Genomic DNA, 20,256 nt, shown 5'->3' on the forward strand with positions numbered 1-20,256 from the left:
CCACTGGCAACTCACCAGTGCCCACTTTTGGCTGCTGGCCAGAGGCTTTGTTCCTTTCATTTTGCAAGGAGAGAGTTTGCAAGGAGTGTGTTGTGTGTAGAGGGGCATGGTCCCCCTGGACACTTGGAGACCTGCCCCCTCTCCCGTCCTGCTCTAGAGTCCAGCAGCTGAGTTCTAGGACCCAGAGACCATTTGGTGGCACTGCAGGGGAGTGGCCAAAGTGAGGATGCCTTAGCACCCAGCAAATGTCCTCACTTGCCACGGGGACAAGAAGGTCCAAGCTGATGTGGCCCTCAATCCCCGGCAAACACCAGACACGGTCGACCCTGGCATGCACACATCTGTGCGGTGGATGCTGACCTGAGCCAACACCGAGGGGGTGGGGCCTGGCCTGTCCTGGTTCCTCCAGCAGCCACCAGGTGTCAGCTGCTATGCCACCGGCTGCGTGTGAGCACGCCTCGGCTCTGAACAGCTCAGAGGGGGTTGACTGTCCCGTACCTGGGGCTCACATCCACCCAGTCCTCCCTCCCCGGACACCACGCAGGTCCTGCGGCTTGCTGTTTTTATTCTCCTTGTGACAGACAGACAGAGAGCTGCAGAGACAGCTGGATGGCGGCGGGGGCAGGGCAGGGGGAGGAAGGGCAGGACAACACGGGCCACTGGGGTTGGATGGAAGGGAGAACTTCATGAAAGTCAATAAATAAATAAATACGAATGGGAAGAAGGGCAAAGGCCATGGAGGGGTGGTGGGGACGTCCTCAGGCCGGCAGGGTGCCCAAAGCTGCATCCACGGCCCAGGACGAGAGATCCAGGTGGAGGGGCCACTTGCCGCAGCCCTCTGTGTCTTCACTTTCGGGGATGCCTGCAGCTGGCCCACCCTGCCCCTACCCGAGGGCCCTCTCCTCGCCCACCTTCCCATCCTCTCTCACATCCTGGCTCTGGCTTCCTGGCACCATCTCTGTGTCCTGCCCACCCATACTCGCTGCCCTGATACCTGGGCCCCCTCCTCTTGCTCCTCTCCAGCCTCGCCCGCCCTCCCTGCTTCTCCCTGAGATGCACCGCCTACCCCTCCACCCCTGGAGTCTCCCTCCCTCCCCCTCCATGTCTTTTCCTCTTTACCTTCCATTCCCTTCTTGCCCCTCTTCCTGTTCCCTCCCCTGCCCAGCCTGGCCAGTGGGTCTCCTGCTGTGGCTCTGGCCAGGGGTGGCATCAGGCCACAGCCCCGGGGGCCTCTGTCCCCGCAGGTGCAGGTCCGTGAGGTAATAGCCTGGCCAGAGGCTGCTGCTGGTGGTATTCCGGCTCAGCGTGGGCCCTGGAATGTCCCGCGGCGTGGGTGGGGAAGCCCGAGTGGGAGCCCCAGGCTGGGCTGTGGTCCGTGCCTCTTGCTCGCTCGCTCCCTCGCTAGGGGCTGCCAGGGTAGGATCGGAGCAGCACCTTGTGGCGGGTGGCGGCCTCGGCCCGGCGGCGCCGCTGCTCGCCCAGGAATTCCTTGAGGCGGTTGGTGGTGAACGTGAGCGTCTGGCGGCGCAGCTTCATCAGGTAGGCGTCCTGCAGCCACGGGTGGGCCAGGCAGTCCTGCAGGGAGGGCCGGCTCCTGCCAGGCACAGCCGGGGCGGTGAGCCTGGAGGCCGGGCTCCCGGAGCAGGTGGGCTCTGCACTTCCGCAGCCCCGCCTCCCAGTCCTCCACCCAGCCCTACAGCGCAATCTGAGGGCAGCTGGAGCTCAGGTTCCGGCCTTCTGCAATGGGGATGGTGATTCTGTCCATGCGGGGGCTGTTACGGGCTTTGCGTGGCAGGTCGCAGGGCCACCAAGCAGAAGTGACAGCAGCGTGGTAGTGGCAGGGGAGGAGTCGGGGCAGCTGGGCACAGGCTGAGCCCAGGCAGTCTGCTCAGGTAACCCCAGGAGGTCGGCCGGCCAGGGCCCACTCACCAGGGATGTACTGAGAGGACCTTGCGCAAGAAGAGGGTGGCGCTCTGGGATGTGTTGGGGTACAGCTGGAAGGCATCAAAGCGGCCCCCCACAATCCGAGCCTCTGTTTCCTGGGGGTCTGGCTCATAGAAGGGGGAGTGTCCACTGAGCCTGTTGTGCACAAGAGAGTTGAGCTGACTTGTGAGACTGAGGGTGAGACTCACCCCCAGGCCTGGGGGACATCACGGTGGGGGCATCCAGGGGACAGTGTTATGCAAGGTTTGGGGAGGTTGTGCAGGAAGGCAGGGACATGGGGGCAGAGAGTGTGGGCAGAGGGGGGTTCTGGGGCTCCAACATGGGCCAGGGGGCTGGGCAGGGCCGGGGGCACTCACATGATGTAGGTGAGCACACCTGCTCCCCAGATGTCCGTCGCAGAGCCGATGGGATCTCCCTTCACCATCTCAGGAGCTGACAAGAGAGAAGGCCACGCTGATCCACTGGGGAGGGGGGAGCAGGGAAGGCCCTGGGGGCTACAGGAGCAGGACTGGGCCCCGGGCCACCAGACCAAGGATGCAACCACTCAGCAGGCCCCAGGGGCCAGCACATGGGACAGAGAGGGTGGCGGTGCCTAGGAGACGTGGGAGGCACTTGAGGAAGTAACCCAGGCACTGCGTGGTGGGGTGCCCAGGAGTCCAGAGAGGCTGCGAACCGGGGGTGCCAGTTCCTGTGGATCAGCCCCGAGCCAGGGCGCCCATTCACAAAGAATGCAGACAACATGGAGGGTAACAGCCTTTGCAGTCAGCCAGCTGGCCCAGCCCCAGGCCTGCCCCTTCCGGCGGCTGTGGGATGCGGGGTGATTTCCCCTGCCTGCCTGGCTCCCCACTGCCTCATCTGTGAGTGCGGCTTGAAGAGCGACTCTAAGGAACAGAGCTCCCGAATGCAAGCACTTGGCAGGTAGCTGCTTTCCCTTATTTATATAAAATAGTAAGTGGCTCTCCTGTCTTTCCAGCGCTAGCAAATGCTGCCTCTGCCATTTATGGCTGTCGGGTTGGACAGCACAACTTCAGGGTGCCTCTGTTGCCCCCTCTGTAGAAAGGGGAGCAGGGGATAATTTCATGCCAAACTGCAGGCATATTGCAAGGGTCATTTAAAAGAGAGTGCACACAAAGCACTTAGTTCATTGTCTGCACACAGCAAGCACTCCAAGTGGACCAAACCCTGGCTGCTGCTCCTTTGGCCGGGCCCCAACCCCCCAGCACGGCCGGCAGCTGGTTGTCTCACCCATGAACTCCAGCGTGCCGGTGCGGTGGCCAAGGGGGCGTAGGGCCTGGGGGTTGTAGGGCTGGGCACTGCCGAAGTCCACAATCTTGAGGGCGTTGTCAGGGGCCAGCAGCAGGTTGTCTGGCTTGATGTCCAGGTGCAGCACGTGACGGCCATGGAGGTAGTCCAGGCCTTGCAGCAGCTGTACCACGTAGGTGGCCACGTCATCTTCTGAATACCGGAACCTGGGGTGGGGTGGGGGAGCAGGGACACAGCAGGTGACATCGCAGCCCAGCCTGCCTGATCTCACACTCTGCTCCCGCCGAGCCCCCGGCTACCTGTCACTGAGGCCACAGAGGAGCTCCCGGTTGCCGCAGCTCTCTGCGATGAGCACGAGGTAGCGAGGGGTGATGTAGGCCTCGTGCAGGGCCATGAGTCGCTCGTGGTGCAGCGTCCGCAGCACTTCGTACTCCTGCAGGACCCGCCGCTTGCCCTCAGCCGCGTAGGGCACGATCTTGGCCACGAATGTTCGGCCTGTGGCATTCTCCCGGCACGCCCGCACCACACCAAAGCGACCCCTGTGCGTGTGTGGGGGACACCACAGGCTCAGCAGGCAGGAGGGGACACTCGCATTGTGAGAGCTAAGGGGGCAGCAGGGACTCCTGGGGACAAGAGTTCACCCCTAGGAACCAGGGTTCCAGCTCCACCCGCGCACCTTAGGGAAACCCCATAACTTTTTCTCTGCTTTCTCATCTGTGAGAAAGTGCTTTCTCTGCTTTCTCATCTGTGAAATGGTGATGATACTGCAGAGCCTCCGTCTCAGAGTGGTGGAGACCACATGGCCAACAAGCGATGCCTGGAGCTCAGTTCCGAGTCCCCAGCCCAGCCGCCCGGTCTCCCCCCACTCCCCACATCCCAGCCCTCTCGCGCCTCGTCCTCCTTCCCCTCCCCAGCCCTGCTTGCCTGGCCTTCTCCTCCAGAAAGGTGTAGGGCTTCTGGGGGAGGCCCTGTCGGAGAGCGGTGCCCTCGGGCCTGGGAGAGCTGGGAGGACCGCCCCCCGGGGAGCCCACCACCTCCTTGGCTGGGCTGAGGCTCCGCACGGTCACCTTGATGGGCTCAGGAGGGGGCTCAGGGGCTGGGGGCTCAGGGGCTGGGGGTGCAGACACAAAGGAAGTGACCATATAGAGCGGAGTACGGGAAGACGCTGGTTTAGCCCCTTGAGGGGTGGGGGCTGGGGTCGGGCTCCCAGCGTCAGGGACTGAAGGCTTGGGCTCACTTGGGGTGACCTGGGTGCTAGATGGAGTGGGCTCTGCTTGCCGGGTGGCCTGCAGGCCCCTGTGCTTTCGTGGGGGGGTTTGGGGTGGTGGACCCACAGCCTTGAGTGAGGACAAGGTCTGGTTGGGAGAGGTGGGCGCAGATGGGGGGCTGAGAGTGACTGACGGGGGCACTGGGGTAGGGGCCAGTGAGGTAGGAGAGTCAGAAGGCGGGGCCCTGGCTGGCCCTGAGGTAACAGGGGCGTCTTGGTGGACAGCAGACGGCAGAGCTGGAGACTCTAAGAGGAAGCAAAGTGACCATCAGGGAGTCAGGCACAGGGTGGACCCTGGGTTCAGGGTTCCCTTCCTTCTCCCAAAGCCTCGCCAGCCCACTGACCTTGAGTGCCCCTGACGAGGACCCTCTCGGAAGGGTTGCTGAAGGGCCCCTGGCCGGCACGGTTGGCACAGGCCACCCGGAACCTCACGGTCATGCCGACGGGCAGGTGTGTCACGTTGTAGTAACAGTCGGGGATGCCTGAGCTCACGGGGTGCCAAGCAGACTCCCCTGCAGGCAGCAGGGGGGAGTGGATGAGCCCCAAGCCCCCAGGACCACCTGAGAAGAGCTCCAGGAGGAGACTTCTGCCCTGGAGGGCACTCGCCTCCCCAAGCTCCTCTCTCTGCCACCGCCACCCCATCCTGCCCCGTCCCTTACCATCCACCCGCCGCTCCAGTGTGTACGTGCAAGGGGCCCGGCTGTCTCCTGGCTTCCACAGCACCAGCGCCGTGTCCTGGTAGGTCTGGGGCACCTCTGGAGGAGCCAGCTTCCCTGGGACACCTGGCAGCGAGAGGGCGATAGTCCCAGGGAGCCCCCAGCCCCAGCAGAGGGCCCATCACCCTCTGTCCCACCATTTCCCCGTCCCCTCCCCCAGCCCGAGACCCTGCCCCAGGCTCACGGGCCACGGCGATGGTGCAGGAGCTGGTGATGCTGCCTAGGACGTTGGTGGCTGAGCACTCGTAGAGGCCGGCATGGCGCTTGCCTGCCCGGGGGATGCTTAGCAGCTGCCGCCCGTCTTTGCAGGACACGATAACCACTGAGGGCTCTGAGTGCAGAGACTGCTTGTCTGTGGGTGAGCAGGAGCCAGAGGGGCTGCTGAGTGAGGGGTGCTTGTCTAGGCACTCCCACTGGCCCTCCACCCCAGCATCCCTCAGCCATGTTCAGCCCAGGCCCTGGCCTCTCCCAGCCCCTTCTCTGTAACCTCCTTACCTTTCATCCAGGAGATGCGGGGTGCAGGGCAGGCCGCGGGCAGGCAGAGCAGGGTGGCTGCCTCTCCCTCCAGCAGCACCTGGTCCTTGAGTTTGATGTGGAAGACTGGGGGGAAGTCTGGAGGGAGAGCAAAGACTGCCGTCTGTCTGGGGGACCCTGGCTCACTGACACCCTCCCAGGGAGGGAGGATGCACTTGAGCACTGGCACAGCCAGCAGGAAGCAGACGAACATGGAACCCCACGCCGAGCCTCAGTCCTCAGCGAATTTTCTTTGGAGCGAGCACCACTGTCCTCAGGCCCCTGCTGTGTGTAGAACTTTCTTTCCTTCGCACTAGCCAAGATGCTTGGTAACTCGCTCCTTTGCTTGTAAACCATTTAGGGCAGAGCAGTAAGCAGTCTATAAGCCTTTCTTAGATAAAATAGTCATACGGAATGCCAAGAACGGGGAGGATCCTGCAACGTCTACCTGCTCTGGGGTACCCCAGCACAAGGGATGAGGACCAGGAGAAAAGAGCGGGCGGCTTGAGCTGAGATGGGTTTGGACAGAGGACGTGCCGTCCCAGCATTCAGTCTCAAAGGATCTGGGGGCCGGTGCTGGGGCACAGTGGGTTAAGCCTCCGTCTGCAGCTCCCGCATCCCATACAGGAGCCGGTACGAGTCCTGACTGCTCTCGAAGGATCTGAAGTCCAGGCACACTGTGGGTGAACCCCAGATGAGCGCCAGCCTCCCTGCCCCTCTTCTCACCTGGGATCTGCGCAGGGGCTCCCAGACCTTCCACACACTTAGTGGCCAGACCTCTGGTGGGGCGGGGGGGGGAAGGTTGGGGGGGCAAGGGACAGACCCTGCATGACCTTATCATTTACTCGGTCAGCGGCTCCATTTCTGCACATTGAGAACGATAATGATAACCCCAAGCTCAGAGGGTTGCTAGCAGAACTCGGAGGGCTGTGAATTGCTTAGCATGCATCTGACATACAAGAAGTGCTCCTAAGTATTAGTGTTTATTGATGTTGTTATTATGTCCTTGACATGTCCTGTAGAGAGGCCTCAGAGGAAAAGGCTGTTCAGGAAAGCAGAGATGCGGTCTCCATAGCCGGCTGGGGACTTCGCCTCTGGCAGGCCTGAGGATGGGGCTCCTTAGTGCCACGGGGGTTGGAGCTTGTGACCCTGAGAATGACGCTTTAGGAAAATCCCAATATGAACTTGGCCTCTTGGGATGGCGGTTGGGGTGGGGGTGATTCTCACCCAAGAGACCCTGAGAGGCCCAGCTGTGTCTGTCTGAAGAACTAAGATGAGTGGGAGTGGGGGTGAGCCATCCAGGAGAGGCGGCAACGTGTTCCCCCGACTTCCCACTGTGCCCTACTGCTCTCCCAGGAGGGGTCACATGCTGAAGCCCCCACAATATGGCGTGAGCATATTTTCACCAGTGGCTGCCTTCAGACCAAGTGCAATACTGGGTAGGGGGGCATGGAGGGGAGCCAGGAGGAGAGGTGAAAGGTGGGCCAGGCCAGCTCCGTCAGCCTCAGCCCTGTTCCCCCAGGGCCGGCTCTAGCTGGTAAAGCGGACGTGGGACAGCGGGCAAGGAGGAGGTCAGGAGTTGCTGCTGCCTTGGCAGGAAATCAGCTGCACAAGCAAAACGGAGCTGGGAGGGAGGCCCCAGGTGGGAAGGGGTCAGCTGTCCCCAGGCCTCTCTCTGCTGGCTGCTCTCCCCACTCACCCCATCAGCTGGCCTCCCACCCCAGCTCCCAAGGTCCTGGTCAAGGCCAGCTGGGCAAGGCCGGAGCCCCCAGGAGACCCGGAGGATGGGCTGGTGGCTTCTGCAGATCCAGCCTGCAGCCTGGCTGGGTGGCCGGCTCCTCGCCTGCCCCTCAAAGCCTTTGCATGAAGGCCTTTTCAGGCATGGGGGTGGGGGGGCTGGGTGGCCCCGAGACACTCGGGCAAGAAACAGACCAAGGCACTCCCCCCTCCCCCAGCCCCAGCAAAGAGCCCTGCAGGCTGCTTTTTGGTGCTGGTGTGTCTCTCTCTGCTGGGACAAGGAGAGCCTGGGAGTGGCGGCAGGTGTTCAGCACCATAGGGAAATGGAGAACTGAGGGCACAGTCCAGACTGGTTCTCTAGGCTGGGAGAGAAAGTGAGTATCTTGGGGTGTACACGCAAGCACTCACGCACCTGAAGGGGGTGGGGAGCCCTAGCCCGAGCGATTTCAAAATTGTGTCGTCACACTAACCATCCAGGATTTTCCCACAAGAGATGAGGCCAAAGACAGGCCTAAGCTTGGTGCCCCAAAGCCACCCTGGCACTGGGCTGCCATGGGTCACACGTCCCAACCCCAGCTGCTCTGCTTCCTAGCTCTGAGGCTCGGACAAGCTACAGCGCATCACAGCACTCTGCCTGTTTCCTCCTCGCCTGGAAGATAGGGACGATGATGAGAAGGCGTCCTAAGCTAGGCTGCAGAACCGAAGGAGGCTGCGACTGGGCAGTGCTTAACGGGACCCCTGGCTTTGCTAATGAGTGGCAGCGGCTGCTGTTATTTGCTGTGCTATTTTTCCTGACTCTAGGCTCCTTCCAGGCTCCATGGAGGCAGCGCTTGGTGCTCAGTCATGACTTCCTGGTGCTGGGAGGGGGGCCCCCCACCCTGGTGGTGGTGGTGGTAGTGGTGGTGGTGGGGGCCCCGCCCAGCAGCAGCTCCCAAACACCCCCGCCTCGTCCTAGTAGCAGGCCTCTTACCTGACTCACTACGCACATACGGGTGACCCAAGTCCTCCTGGACGCTGGCAGTCAGGTTTGGCTGTGATAAACCCTTGTCCTTCTTCAGCCGCGAGAGACCCCAGCGGCGCCTGCTGCGGCTTTCCCCTGGAGCTGCGAAGACCCGGGCCCATAAGCGCTTGCCCAGCCAGCTCAGCTCTCAGCATCCCCAGCCCAGCCTCCATCCTGCCAACCCCACCCTCGGGGCCTCCAACCCCACTGCAGCCGCTTGCTGGTGGGTGTCCCCAGCCCCCACCACTTCCCGGAAGCTCCCTCCAGGGCACCACACCCGCTTCAACTCTCTGCACCTGCCACTCCTCACCTGAGGAGCCCGACGTGGCGCTGGCCTCGGAGCCCAGAGACTCTGCCGAGGGAGTGGCGGCCCCGGCCTGAGCAGCCAGCTGGTTGTGCGGGAGCCCGAAGCGCCGCAGACTCTCGCCCTCGGACGTGGCCCTACGCAGCCGTCCGAACAGTGGCGTGCTGCGGCCAGATGCGCTGCCCGAGTCCTCGCTGCTGCCGCTGCGCTGCAACCGGCTGGACAGCCGCTCCAGCGTGGAGCTGAGCCTCCTGCGCACCGCCAGCACCGGGGAGCCCCGCGCCGAGCTGCCGCCCTCCGAGCTCTCCCCGTCCCCGCCGCGCGCCTCCCAGGCCGGGTGGCGCTGCGCGGGCGGGGTCCGCCGCAGCCGCTGGGACAGAGACAGCGAGAGGCGGCGCACGAGGCCAGGCTCCCCGACAGCCCTGAGGTCCTGCACGGAGCGCGAGCGCTCGGACCGTCGCACCAGCTCCAGCGGGGTGCCCGCTGGGCTGGGCCGGTATATGCCGTCTTCCTCCTCGCCACCGCGGAAGGGGCCGCGCTCCTCTGAGCGCGAGCGGCTCAGCAGCCGCAGCCCCCGCGACAGGGGCGACTCGCGGCTGCGCTTGAACTTGGCCTCGAACACGGCCTCTGATTCTACGTTCTCGATGCTCCCGCTGAGGCTGCTGCCTGGTCTGGGCGGCACCGTGGGGACCGGCGCTTTCTCGATGAGCGCCGAGGGAGGCCCGGCGGAAGGCACGCGCTTCTCGAGGGCTCCCGGGGGCGGGGAGGCCACCCTGGCGAACACGGCCTCGTGGGGCTTCGGCTCGGCCGGAGGCGCGGCAGGGCCCTGCGGGGCGCCCTGAGCGTGGCCGGACAGCTGGAGCGACTGCATGATCTGGGCATAGGGCGTGAGGGGCAGCGCTGGGGTTTGCAGGGCCACGGGGGCCTGCGAGGGCTTGGAGACCCTGACTACTTCGGGCCTGGGCTCTGGGGCCCTCTGGGCGGGCTGGGGCGCATCACTGGGCTCGGTGGCAGAAGGCTCTGCAGGCTTGGGGGCGCCGGATTTAGGGGTGCTGGGCCGCACCGGGCTGGATGGCTGCGCCTCGCTGAGGGCAGACAGGGAGGGGGACTCCTGCAGCCTGCGGGCCCCGAGCCTGGCCACGGGGATTTCGAGCGGCGCCCCCGCGCGGCGGTGCCGACCCCGGGGCTCCGCCTCCCCCTGTGAGAAGCTACTGCTCTTTTGCAGGCCCCGGGTCTCGGGCGGGGGCTGGTGCTGGGGCGCTGCTTCGCTGGAGGCGGCTCGCGCCATTCGGGGGTCCCGGGCACGGCCGCCCAGGCTCTCCAGCAGGGGGCCCCTGAGGCCGCTGACCTTGCCGCCCTCGGGACCTCCGCGCAGCAGCCGCTGGCGCAGAGCCTGCAGCCTCTGGGCGTACTCACCCTCCCCCAGGCCTGCCCGGGCCAGGCGGGTGGCCCCCGGGCTGGGGCTGCGGCGCTGCGGCAGCTCCACAGACGCCGCCTTGTGCAGGCCCCGGCCCAGCTCCCGCGGCCCGGCTCGGGGCAGGGCGCTCTCGGCAGAGCTGCCCCTGCGCAGCTCTCCCCGCCTGGGGCTGGTCCCAGCCGGGGGCTCGAGGCCTGGGGAGGGGAGGGCCTGAGGGCTGGAGGCCTCCTCGTCAGGAGCGGGAGCCCTTCCTTGCTCTTGCCAGTCCATGGGGGTGGCCGTAGCTACCCCAGCCTCTGGGGTCCCCAGGGCCTCATCCTCGGTAGGAATGTCGGTGAGGGACACCCGGGAACCCGAAAACTCCGGCTGCAGGGGGCGTGGCACGGAGGGCAGTTCTTCCAGCTCCTCCTCTTCAGAGTCCGAGGAAGATGAGAGACCCCCGCTGGGGAGTGGCCTCCGAGGCATGGCCACCCACACCCGCTCTGGGGGCGCCCGCAGCAGCTCAGGGATGGGGCGCAGCACCAGGTGGCACTTGTAGCTGATCTGTGAGCGCTGGAGACAGGGTACTAGAGTCAGACCAAGGGATGTCCGCCTGGGGTTGGCCCACCCAGGCCCAGCCCAGAGGTCGGGGAAGGAGGCCTAAGGCTGGCAGAGGGTCAGACCTCCGGGGGAAAGCTGAGAACTCAGACGATAACAAGCAGGGAGATGGAGGAGCAGGCAGGTGCCAAGGGCGTAAGCTAGGAAGGGCGTGGCCAGAGGGAGACGGTGTGGAAAGGACAGGGGCAAGGTGGGGGCCCAACTCACCTGCCACCGCCGGCGGGACAGGAAGAGCTTCAGGTGATCCGTGCTCACCTCTGCGCCCTTTGCCTGGGTCTGCATCCCGGGGAAAGAGGGACAACTGTCACCCAGACCCTCGAGGCTTGGCGATGGAGGGACAAAGTCCAGGGGACACAGTGGACAGAGCTGCACTGGGCCTGGGCGGCTGGCAGTCCCCTCAGCCAGCATATACACATGCTGACCCCCAGGAGAGCTGACACCAGGGCTCCAAGTGTACCAACTGCTCAGGGAGTCTGTGCTGTCAGCTCCCCAGTGAGCTCCTCCATGCAGGGCCAGCACCGCAAGTGTCTGGACTTCGGTGGCCCAGACCAAGATACATGCTGCCCTCAGCCACCTGTCCAGGCTCCTGGACCTTGTTCTGGCTGCAGCAGGGGTGGGGGCAGGCCCCTCACTGCAAGGACTGATCCCAGCATGAGCTCAGCCTGCCGCTGGCCCAGCACGATGGTCCATGGGCAGTTTACACAGGTGCTCTTTCTGGAATGGTTTGCTGACCATCGCATACCTCACCCCTGGCCTGTGCCCTGAGGTGCCCAGTGAGAACCCTGCCCACATGGGGCTCCTAAGAGAGGGGCTGAACCAGCCAGGCCACCCACCCACCCACCATCGTGTGTGGGACCAGGCCAGGACACAAACACAGGCTGGTGTCCAGCACCAGGAGACCCCCAGTGAAGACCCCCAGGATGGAGGTCCAGGCCCGTGCCTTGGAGTCCACTATGCCCTGATTTGATCCCAATTTGAGCCTTAGTTTCTTGATCAACAAAATGGGAGTACTATTACTGTCCTTGGCAAAGCTCTTATACAGCTGCTAGATCTCCACCTATAAAATGCTCATGCTGGTTACTGCACATAGTAGGTACTCAAAAAATGGGCTAGACTCACTTTGAACCAGGGATGCTCCAGGGTCTCTTCCGCGGTAGGTCGTCTGTAAAGGGATGAGGAGTAAGAAGCAATTTATCATTCACTCATTCAACCAATGTTTGAGAAAATGGGGCCTCTAAGGAAGTTAGGGGTGTGCATGTCCGAGCGCAGAGGCTTGGAAGGAGCAGACAGGAGGGCCTGGGGACCTCCACAGGTAGCGGTGGGGCTCGCACTCACAGCCGGTCCTGCACCAGCACTTTGATGAGGAAGGCCCGGGCCTCCCGGCTCAGGCTCAGGAACGTGTTCTCCTCGAAGGCCACGTTGTAGTTCCGGATGTTCATGAGGGTCGTGCGATCGTTCTCCCCCACAAACGGGGAGATGCCGGTCAGGCTGCGGGGCGTGGACAGGGCCATTGTGAGAGGCGGGCAGGGCCCTGGGCCTGAGGCAGAGACCACGGGGGATGCCAGCGGGGGCACAGGGCCAGGCCCAGGGCAGCAGAGACTGGGCGAATCTGGGCAAGAAGCCAAAGCTTCCTGACTCCTGCCTGTCCCGCTCCCAGTCCAGGCCTCTGGGTGCTTTGGACAGAGCGGCACGGAGCCTGCGCTGGCCTCTCCCCAGGCACTGGGCCTGCCTCTGGTGAAGGGGCGTGGTGGGGGACACAGCGTGGACATGCAAACCCAGGCATCTGCATTCATGCACAGGAAGCCCCCTGCAGTGCAGGAAGGAGCATGGGGTGTGGAAGAGGAGGGGTGGGCTGCGGGCCCTGCATGTGTCAGGGGTGGGCCTGCAGGGGTCCTTACCAGAGGAAGGCAACGACGCCCACGGGCCTGTGGGGAAAGGAGAGTGGGTGGGTAAGAAGACAGCGCACCTCCTGCTGGAAGTGAACAGCTCCCTGCCATGCTAGTCCGGACAATGGGCCCCGGAGTGGCAAACAGCGCAAACAACGGACCCAGGAGTGCCTCCCTCTCTCCTGCACGGAGGACCTTATGCTCCAGGGTCCACACGTGCCCGGAGAAGTCGGGGGTTTTAGGGGTCATGGCAGGCTGGCACAGGAATCCCAGAGAAGCCCATTCTGGCCTCACTGGAGGCGCGGTGGCTGCAGAGAGGGAGCCCTGGATCTGAGTGACTGGGCCAGCCTTGACTGATGAGGGGCAGGAGACCCTGTGAGGGCTGCCCCCAGCCGACTGTCAAGAGAAGGAACCCAGGCTGAGTACGGCTCCTCTCTGCCTGAGTCCCCCGCCCAGTGCAGGCCCAGCATGCCAGCATTACCAGATGTCTGTGACTCCAGACACTGGGCTCTGGTTGACGATCTCAGGTGCCACGAACTCAGGTGTGCCGTAGTGGCAGTACTGGGGCTCCCCTGGAGTCAGCTCCTGGGCGTTCCCAAAGTCACAGATGCGCACCTGCTCTTCCCCCTCGGCCCCGTCCCACACCAGCAGGTTCTCAGGCTGCAAGACCCAAGGCGAGGTGTGGGAGCTGAGTAAAGGGGGTGACAGGCCCCTTCTTGGCTTCACCACAGGCCTGCCCTCAGCTCCCCACCTCACCTTGACATCCAGGTGCAGCACATGGCTCTGGTGCAGGTAGCAAATTCCCTCCAGCACCTGCCGCATATAGGCCCGGATCTGTAGAGACAGGGTGCCCAGAGTCCTTGGGGATAGGGTGTGGTACCATGTTCGCTCATCACCAGGGCTGGGGCGAGTGGTCAGGCCATGTCCAGGACTGGCCTTCAGAAGCCTCGTGGAAGAGTTTGAGACACAGGCTCAGGATTGCAAGGATGCAGGCTACTGTGTGCATGTCCAGCTGCACAGGCTGGGCACAGCGAGTTGCAGGCAGGAGCCATGTCTGTTATTGTGGAACTGTGCAGGGCACAACTTGCACGGCCCTCCATGGCAGGAGTGCCGAGCGATGAGTGGAGTCTGAGTGGGGCTCCTTCCAGGAGAACCGTTTGGGGAATGTTGATGACAAGAAGACTGGGAAGTGCAGAGTTGGGGGGCTGCGGTGGGTGTGCTGGGATTTGGAGGCGATGGCCCACGTCCCCAGGAGTTGGGGTCTGGCCTCAGGCCCTCTGCTGCTCTCACAATGCTCCCTGCCACCACCCTGGCTTCCTGGTGGCACAGATGGCATGGCCGGGACCCACCTGTTGGTTCTCAGAGCCCAGGCGGGTGAAGGCTGGTGCCCAGCCTGGCCCCTGCCACCCACTGCCCTCACCTCAGACTCACACACGGTGGGTTTCCTGGCCATTCGCTCCAGCAGCTCCTCTGTGCAGCTGTGTCCAGGATCAAGGAGAATGGTGACAGTGCCGAGCGCCTGGCCCACCCCAGGGCTCAGGGCAGGCTCCAGCTCGGGACAGGGCTCTCCTTCCCCTGCCAGCGCCTCCACCCTCCCCTGGGCACAGGAGTGCCCCGAGGGACAGCCCTGTTGCGTTCTCCCTGGCTGTGGGTCTTGGGCAAGTCACTAAACCTCTCTGAGCCTAGGTGCCCTCAACTGTACAAAGGGGCTAACATTTCCTCTCCAGACTGCAGCAGGATTTTGTTGGGTGAGGTTGAAATAGGTTTCTGTCAAACTCCTAGAAGATTGCCAGGCACGCATTCAATGCTATGTGAGTTGAAGCTAATAAATGCTGGTTTTCATGGAAGTTTCCAGACTGACCTCTCCTGTCAACAGGACCATCTTGTAAACTGTAAGGCAGGTTGCCGATTGGCTGTTAAAGGGATCTGACACTCAGACATGGCACCACCACCCCCTCCGCTCCCCAGCCTGTCCTAGGATACAGCTCGGTGACAATGACCAGTCCCCGGCGCCTCTCGAAGGCTTCATGGAAGTAGAGGACACAGTCATGTTGGAGCCGGGCCAGCAGCCGGGCCTCGCGCCGGGCTGACGCCTTGGGTTTGGCCTGGCTGGGGATGAACTTGGCGGCAAACTCCAGGCCAGAGCTGCGCTCCACCACGCGACGCAGATAGGAGAAGGCGCCCCTGGTGGCACAGGGAGGGGGCAGGGCTCAGCGATGTTGCAGCCGTGGGCCTCCACACACCCCCTCCCGCCTGGTCCTGGGGACCCCGACAGCAGCAGCTCCCACCCAGACCCCCACACCTGCCGATCTCCTGGTGGATGTCATAGAAGTCGCTGAGTCTCCGCCCCCGGTGCTCCTCGTCTTCCCTGACCCCCTCGACCTCCATGGCTGGCTGAGCTGGTGGGGAGACAGCCTGGTGTTAGGTGGAAGGTAAGAAAGGGACAGGGCCTGAGGAGGGAGGGGGAGGGGGCGAATGTTGGGGCCCATGGTGGGGATACTGGGCGGGCAGAGGGAAAGGCCGGGTGCTTCCTAACAGGGTGGGGGCTCCCATCACGTCTCTGGGAAGGGCCCCGGAACCCAGCCCACCTGACTGCACAGTCAGCTCTGCTTTGCAGGAGACTTCGCCCGCCAGGTTCCGGGCCGTGCAGGTGTACACACCCCCGTCCTGGGCCCCCGTGCTGAGCACCACCAGGGAGCACTCGTTCTCCTCGTACACAAAGCTCACATGGTTGCTCTCGGCCAGCAGCACCTCGTCCTGCAGAGCTGGGTGTCAGCTGCAGCCCAGGCCTGGCCTTGCCTCCGCCAGGCGGGGAGCCAGCCACATTTCCAGTGCAGGCCCACAGCCTCTCTGCCAGGCCCCACCCTCTTCCCCACCCCCCCCAACCCCCCCAGGACCCAGCTCAGCTCCTCCTCTCATTCCCTCGGGGAGCCCTGCATACTTCAACTGGCCCCTGGTCCCTGCTTCCTCCTCCTGCGTGGGCTCCCAGGCTCCCAGACAGCCCCAGGCTAGGACTCCCCTCCACAGCCTGCAAGGTCACCCTCTGACCTTGTACCACATGATGTCCGGCAGGGGTTTCCCCTCGACCACCACGGCAAAGCGGGCCGTCTCCCCGGCCCCCACCTCCACATCCTCCATGATGGACTCAAACCGAGGCGCCTCTGCAACACACAGCGATTTGTCATTGTCCCCAGGGCCCGCCTCCTCAGCCCCTCTCCAAATTCCTCATCAGCAGCAGCTCAGGCAGAGCAAGCTGAGCCCCCAGCCCACCCCCTCGGGACGCAGTTCCTCGCCTGGACCACGCGCCCTCCTTGTAATCCCAACGTGATGTTTTCCAAATTGCAGAGAAACTGTCGCGAGGTGCAGGCTTGCTCTGTTTGACCCTCATTGTTCGCTTGCCAGCTTTGAAATTAGGAGATTTCCACACACAAAAGAAATCTGGATTTCCTGCCTCTCTTGAAAAATCAGGACTGGCCATTCTGAGCGGCTTCCCTGCCTGCATTAATCAGCCTGCGCCGAGCGGCTCAAGGCTGCCCCCTGTGGGTGATTGCCTCACTCACAGTCCCACTCCCTTGCTTCCCCTATTCGACCACTATGTGGCTGCTGCAGGCTGCTCAGTCTATGACCCAAAATTAAGTTCCTGAACAGCCTGGATTCTGGATTCTCTCGGAGTCTTATTTAAATATTTGATGGGGGAGGAAAAGGCTGGCACTGTGGCGTAGAAGGTTAAGCCACCACATGGGTGCCGGTTCGAGTCCTGGCTGCTCCACTTCAGATCCAGCTCCCTGCTAATGGCCTGGGAAAAGCAGCAGAGCATGGTCCAAGTGCTTGGGCCCCTGTCACCCATGTGGGAGACCCAGAAGAAGCTGCTGGCTTCATTGTGGCCATTTGGAGAGTGAAACAGTGGATGGAAGATCTCTCGCCCGCTCTGTCTCTCTCAACAGAACAATCTAGAAACTGACTCTTAGCTTGGTTCTCCCACAAGTGGCTGTGCCTGTTTTCTCTGCACACGTCATGTGGCCACATTATTTCCTGGTACCACGGAGAAAAATGCATCTCACGCTGGAGAAATATGCATTGCTTTGGCTTTGCTAAGGAGCTGATGGCCGCTAGGTGTCTCCCTCCCAAGCACATTTGAGGATCTGGGCTTTCAGGGGAGCAGGGGTGTGGCCGCGATCAGAACACCACCTATTTATTTCCCCATCCTCCACTCGCTTTGTTGCAGACAGCAGCAGAGGCCGAGATGGGAGTGGGGAAGACGTTGCCTGGGGCAGATGTGGAGGTGCAGGCACTGCCACCGACTTGTCCCACTGGGAGAGATCAGAAGGCAGGGCCTGGTGGGAGGCAGGGTTCATACAAGCTCCAGGCTCATTTTAGCTCTGGCTGGCTGGGACACAGCCACTCTAAGTACTGTCCCAGCCAGTGAGGCTGTAGGGCTATTGGGGCCAGGGCCTCCCCAGGTCCCCGGGCTCCTCCTGTAGCTGGAGAGAAAAGAGTCGTGCAGGTGGCACTGTCCAAGAACGAGCTGGTGGCTCAGTAGGAAGTGACAGGGGTAGGGGCAGAGGGTGGGCAAGAAGGAAGACTCATAGAAGGGACAGCATCCTGGGCCCAGAGGATCCCACCCCCCACCACGCCTTCCTCCCCCACCCCGCTGCCTCCCCTGGTCCCTCTCTTCCCTGTTCTCTAGGGTCTGTGAAACTCAAAGCTCTGAAAGGTTTCAGGGGTGTGAACATCAATGATTTTTTTTTGAGTGCCAGAAATGCCCATTTTCCTGTACGATTGCCCGTGCTAACTAAAATGTCCCTTTTTCTTGCTTTTCACTGGACTTGGATCAACTCAGTAGGTGACCGCTGCTCAGCTCGTGTGGATCTGAAGTTCTGAGTGGCGGCTGCATGTGTCCAGAGTTAATTAGCAAACAGGAAAACAAAACAATTACTACCTGCTGCCTGGAGAGCCACGTGGCTAGAGGAGAGTTTCCAAAGAGGGGTCTTAGTCGCAAAGGCTTGTGGGGGAGGGTGGCTGTGCAAAGCGGCTCCCTCAGAAGGGCAGTTGGGATCTCCGAGCCCAGAGCCTGGTGATGCGACGCCCTCACGGGCTTTTGCAATTTCTAACTAACTCGCTGCTCCTCTGCTGGCCACATTTGAAAGGCTCCTTCCTGTTGCGCGAGCAGCACGCGCTGGCTTTGGAGTTGGACATCAGAGTTGAGCCCAGCTCCTGCACTTGTTAGGCTGAATGACCTAGGCTGCTTACTTGGCTCTTTGAGCCTCACTTTCCTCATCTATAAAATGGGGATAATAACCGACCCCATCTCACGACAGGGATGTGAACACTGAAGGTGATTTATGCTGAGCCTGGCATACACTAGGTGTTCAATAAGAATCTCATTAGCATTGTTACTGCTAGAGGTACTGCTACAGCCCTGGAAGGGCAGGCTGAGAGGGAGAACATGGGATTGGATTCCCAGCAGTGGCAGTGGGTGTGTGCAGCTAGAGGTGGGAGGGGGAGAGCCGTGGGCCTCAGAGGCAGGACCGAGAAGGAGGCCCAGTGTCACTCACCTGCCAGCTCCAGGGTGACCGAGCAGGCCTGCGTGCCGTGGCGGTTGCGGGCAGTGCAGGTGAGGGGCCCCAGGTCCCGGCGGCTCACCCGGCAGATCCGAAGACAGTACTGGTCGTCATCCGGCTGGCTCAGCTCGTACACCCCTGCCCGGGCCTCCAGGAGGGCCCCTCGGCAGCTGGGGACACACGACAGGGAGGCCACCCTTGCAAAGAGGCCCAGCGAGGCCGGGCTGTCACACACTGGGGGCAAGGGCCCTACCTCCTCCAGACGACCTGGGCCTCCACACGGTTGAAGGTGACAGTGACACTGGCAGGCTGTCCCTCTACCACATACACGACGTCTGGTCTGTCCAGCACGGCGGGGGCCTCCTCCAGGGGTGGGCCTGGGAAGAGGAGAACGCAGGCTGTGTGCCGGGGTTCACAGCAGCCCGGTGGCACCTGCTGCTCCTTCAACACCACCAACCACCACCTGGCTCCCTTTAACCGATGAGGAAGCTGAGGCTTGGGGTGGGTTAGCAGTTTGTCCAGGCAGCACAGCCAGGAAGCGGCAGAGGCAAGAGAGCTGGAGCCCAGCTTGTCTGAATCCCCCAGCTTCCGCGGCCCCCAGTGCCCTGCTGCTTTCAAAGCAAGAAGGGAGCACCCTGCGGGGCCGGGGTCCCTCCCGGCCACAGGGTTCCGCCTCAGTTATCAAGTCCAGACCAGCCCTGCAGCCTCTACAAGGCTCCGGCCCAGCACCCCCCACTGCCACCCCCAGGGGGCGCCCAGGCTCACCTCGCTCCAGTAACTGCACGGGCTCCGAGGGCGGTGAGGGCTTGCTGCTGCTCTTGCCAGCTATGCTCAGGACTCGGAAGACGTGCTGGACCCCTTTCCGCAGCCCCGTGGCCGCCCACCCTGGCTCCCGCAGGCCCGTGGCCAGCACTGTCCACTGGTCGGTGCCCAGCACCTGGTGCTGCACGGTGTACATCAGGGAGTCCGGGTCTGGCGGGGGGAGGCAGCTGCTAGAGGCTGATGTGCTGGGATGGCACCCCACCCCCACCCCACCAGGCACATCCAGCTGGCTGGGGACCCTGGGACTCCCTGGTCTGATGTGCAGGCCTAACAGCTTCTCCTGTTGCGCTCTGCCTCCCCACCTGCTCTCGGCCAGTCACTGCCCGGCCACCCTCAGAGCCAGTGAGGGACCGGTTACGGGCTGCAGGGAGCCAGACCTCGTGTTTTGCAGTTTCCTTGCTGCCTGAGGCACAGCAGAGGAAAAGATTCTGGACAAGGGAAGGTGGGGGTTACAAGAGCGGCACCCACAGTCCCCCTGAGACAGGGAGGTGCCTGTGTCTCCTCTCCTGCCCCAAGGCGAGGGCCTCCTCCACCAAGCAGAAGGTGGCACAGCTATTCCTGGCCATGCCCCCTGAGTTCCATCCACTCCCACCCCCCACCACATGCTACTGGGGCTCAGCTCCCTTGGAGCCGCTGCCTGAGCCAGTTGTGGCCACACCCCGTCCCCACCCATAGCCCCGCATGGCCCTGACCCACCGATGGCCATGTCCAGACTCCTGGGCGGGTTCCACATGAGCGTGACCATCCTCCCGGTCACAGCCACCACCTGCGGGGCACCATCGGGGGGGCCTGGAACCACATCTGAAAGGCACAGGTCGGAGGCCCGTGGGTCCTTCAGAGCCTCACAGCTCCACAGGGTCACCAGGCTTTGGGCAGGGGCTGGTGGCCGCGGGCTCAGACACAGGGGTGGAGGGGAAGGGAGCTGGCGTGGAGGCCCCTCCCTTGCACAGCCCCCGAGCAGGACTGCAGGCAGGCTATGGACACAGCGACCCAGGCAGGTGCCTGTCTCACCTGTGACGTACAGGTGGGCATAGCAGGCAGCTTTGCCCAGCTTGTTGGCGATGACACTCTTGTAGACTCCGGCATGCTGCGGCCCCACGGCCGGGAACACCAAGCGATGCACGTCCCTGTCTGGGGGGGACGGGGAAGCGGTGACAGTGACAGTGGGGCTGAGCTAGGAGGATACTTTGAGGGGAAGGCCTGTGTCATCCCAGCCTGACCCTCTCACC

The 20,256-nt window shown here is 63.0% G+C and overlaps 1 protein-coding gene across 8 annotated transcripts in view; it reads right to left on the reverse strand.

Annotated features, from left to right (window-relative positions):
* Window positions 1–548: 548 nt before the first annotated feature.
* SPEG (striated muscle enriched protein kinase) overlaps window positions 549–20,256 on the reverse strand; it is a 53,062-nt gene continuing 33,354 nt past the window's right edge. For 6 of the 8 annotated variants that reach the window (XM_070069858.2, XM_070069860.2, XM_051848024.3 and 3 more), the window contains 28 exons: window positions 20,039–20,158; window positions 19,724–19,828; window positions 18,971–19,177; window positions 18,459–18,582; window positions 18,200–18,375; window positions 15,693–15,805; window positions 15,233–15,401; window positions 14,947–15,043; window positions 14,628–14,828; window positions 14,065–14,122; window positions 13,401–13,478; window positions 13,126–13,304; window positions 12,657–12,683; window positions 12,094–12,246; window positions 11,878–11,920; window positions 10,966–11,034; window positions 8,751–10,713; window positions 8,411–8,542; window positions 5,686–5,802; window positions 5,375–5,542; window positions 5,134–5,256; window positions 4,819–4,986; window positions 4,132–4,720; window positions 3,507–3,746; window positions 3,190–3,413; window positions 2,301–2,376; window positions 1,930–2,079; window positions 549–1,594 (listed from right to left, as the gene is read on the reverse strand). In XM_070069858.2, the coding sequence (XP_069925959.2) occupies window positions 1,402–1,594; window positions 1,930–2,079; window positions 2,301–2,376; window positions 3,190–3,413; window positions 3,507–3,746; window positions 4,132–4,720; window positions 4,819–4,986; window positions 5,134–5,256; window positions 5,375–5,542; window positions 5,686–5,802; window positions 8,411–8,542; window positions 8,751–10,713; window positions 10,966–11,034; window positions 11,878–11,920; window positions 12,094–12,246; window positions 12,657–12,683; window positions 13,126–13,304; window positions 13,401–13,478; window positions 14,065–14,122; window positions 14,628–14,828; window positions 14,947–15,043; window positions 15,233–15,401; window positions 15,693–15,805; window positions 18,200–18,375; window positions 18,459–18,582; window positions 18,971–19,177; window positions 19,724–19,828; window positions 20,039–20,158 (6,062 nt within the window). In that variant the 3' untranslated portion in view covers window positions 549–1,401. 8 annotated transcript variants of the gene reach the window in all.

This window comes from Oryctolagus cuniculus, chromosome 3 (assembly GCF_051225735.1).
Source record: "Oryctolagus cuniculus isolate XC-2025 breed Fujian yellow rabbit chromosome 3, ASM5122573v1, whole genome shotgun sequence".
NCBI lineage: Eukaryota > Metazoa > Chordata > Mammalia > Lagomorpha > Leporidae > Oryctolagus > Oryctolagus cuniculus.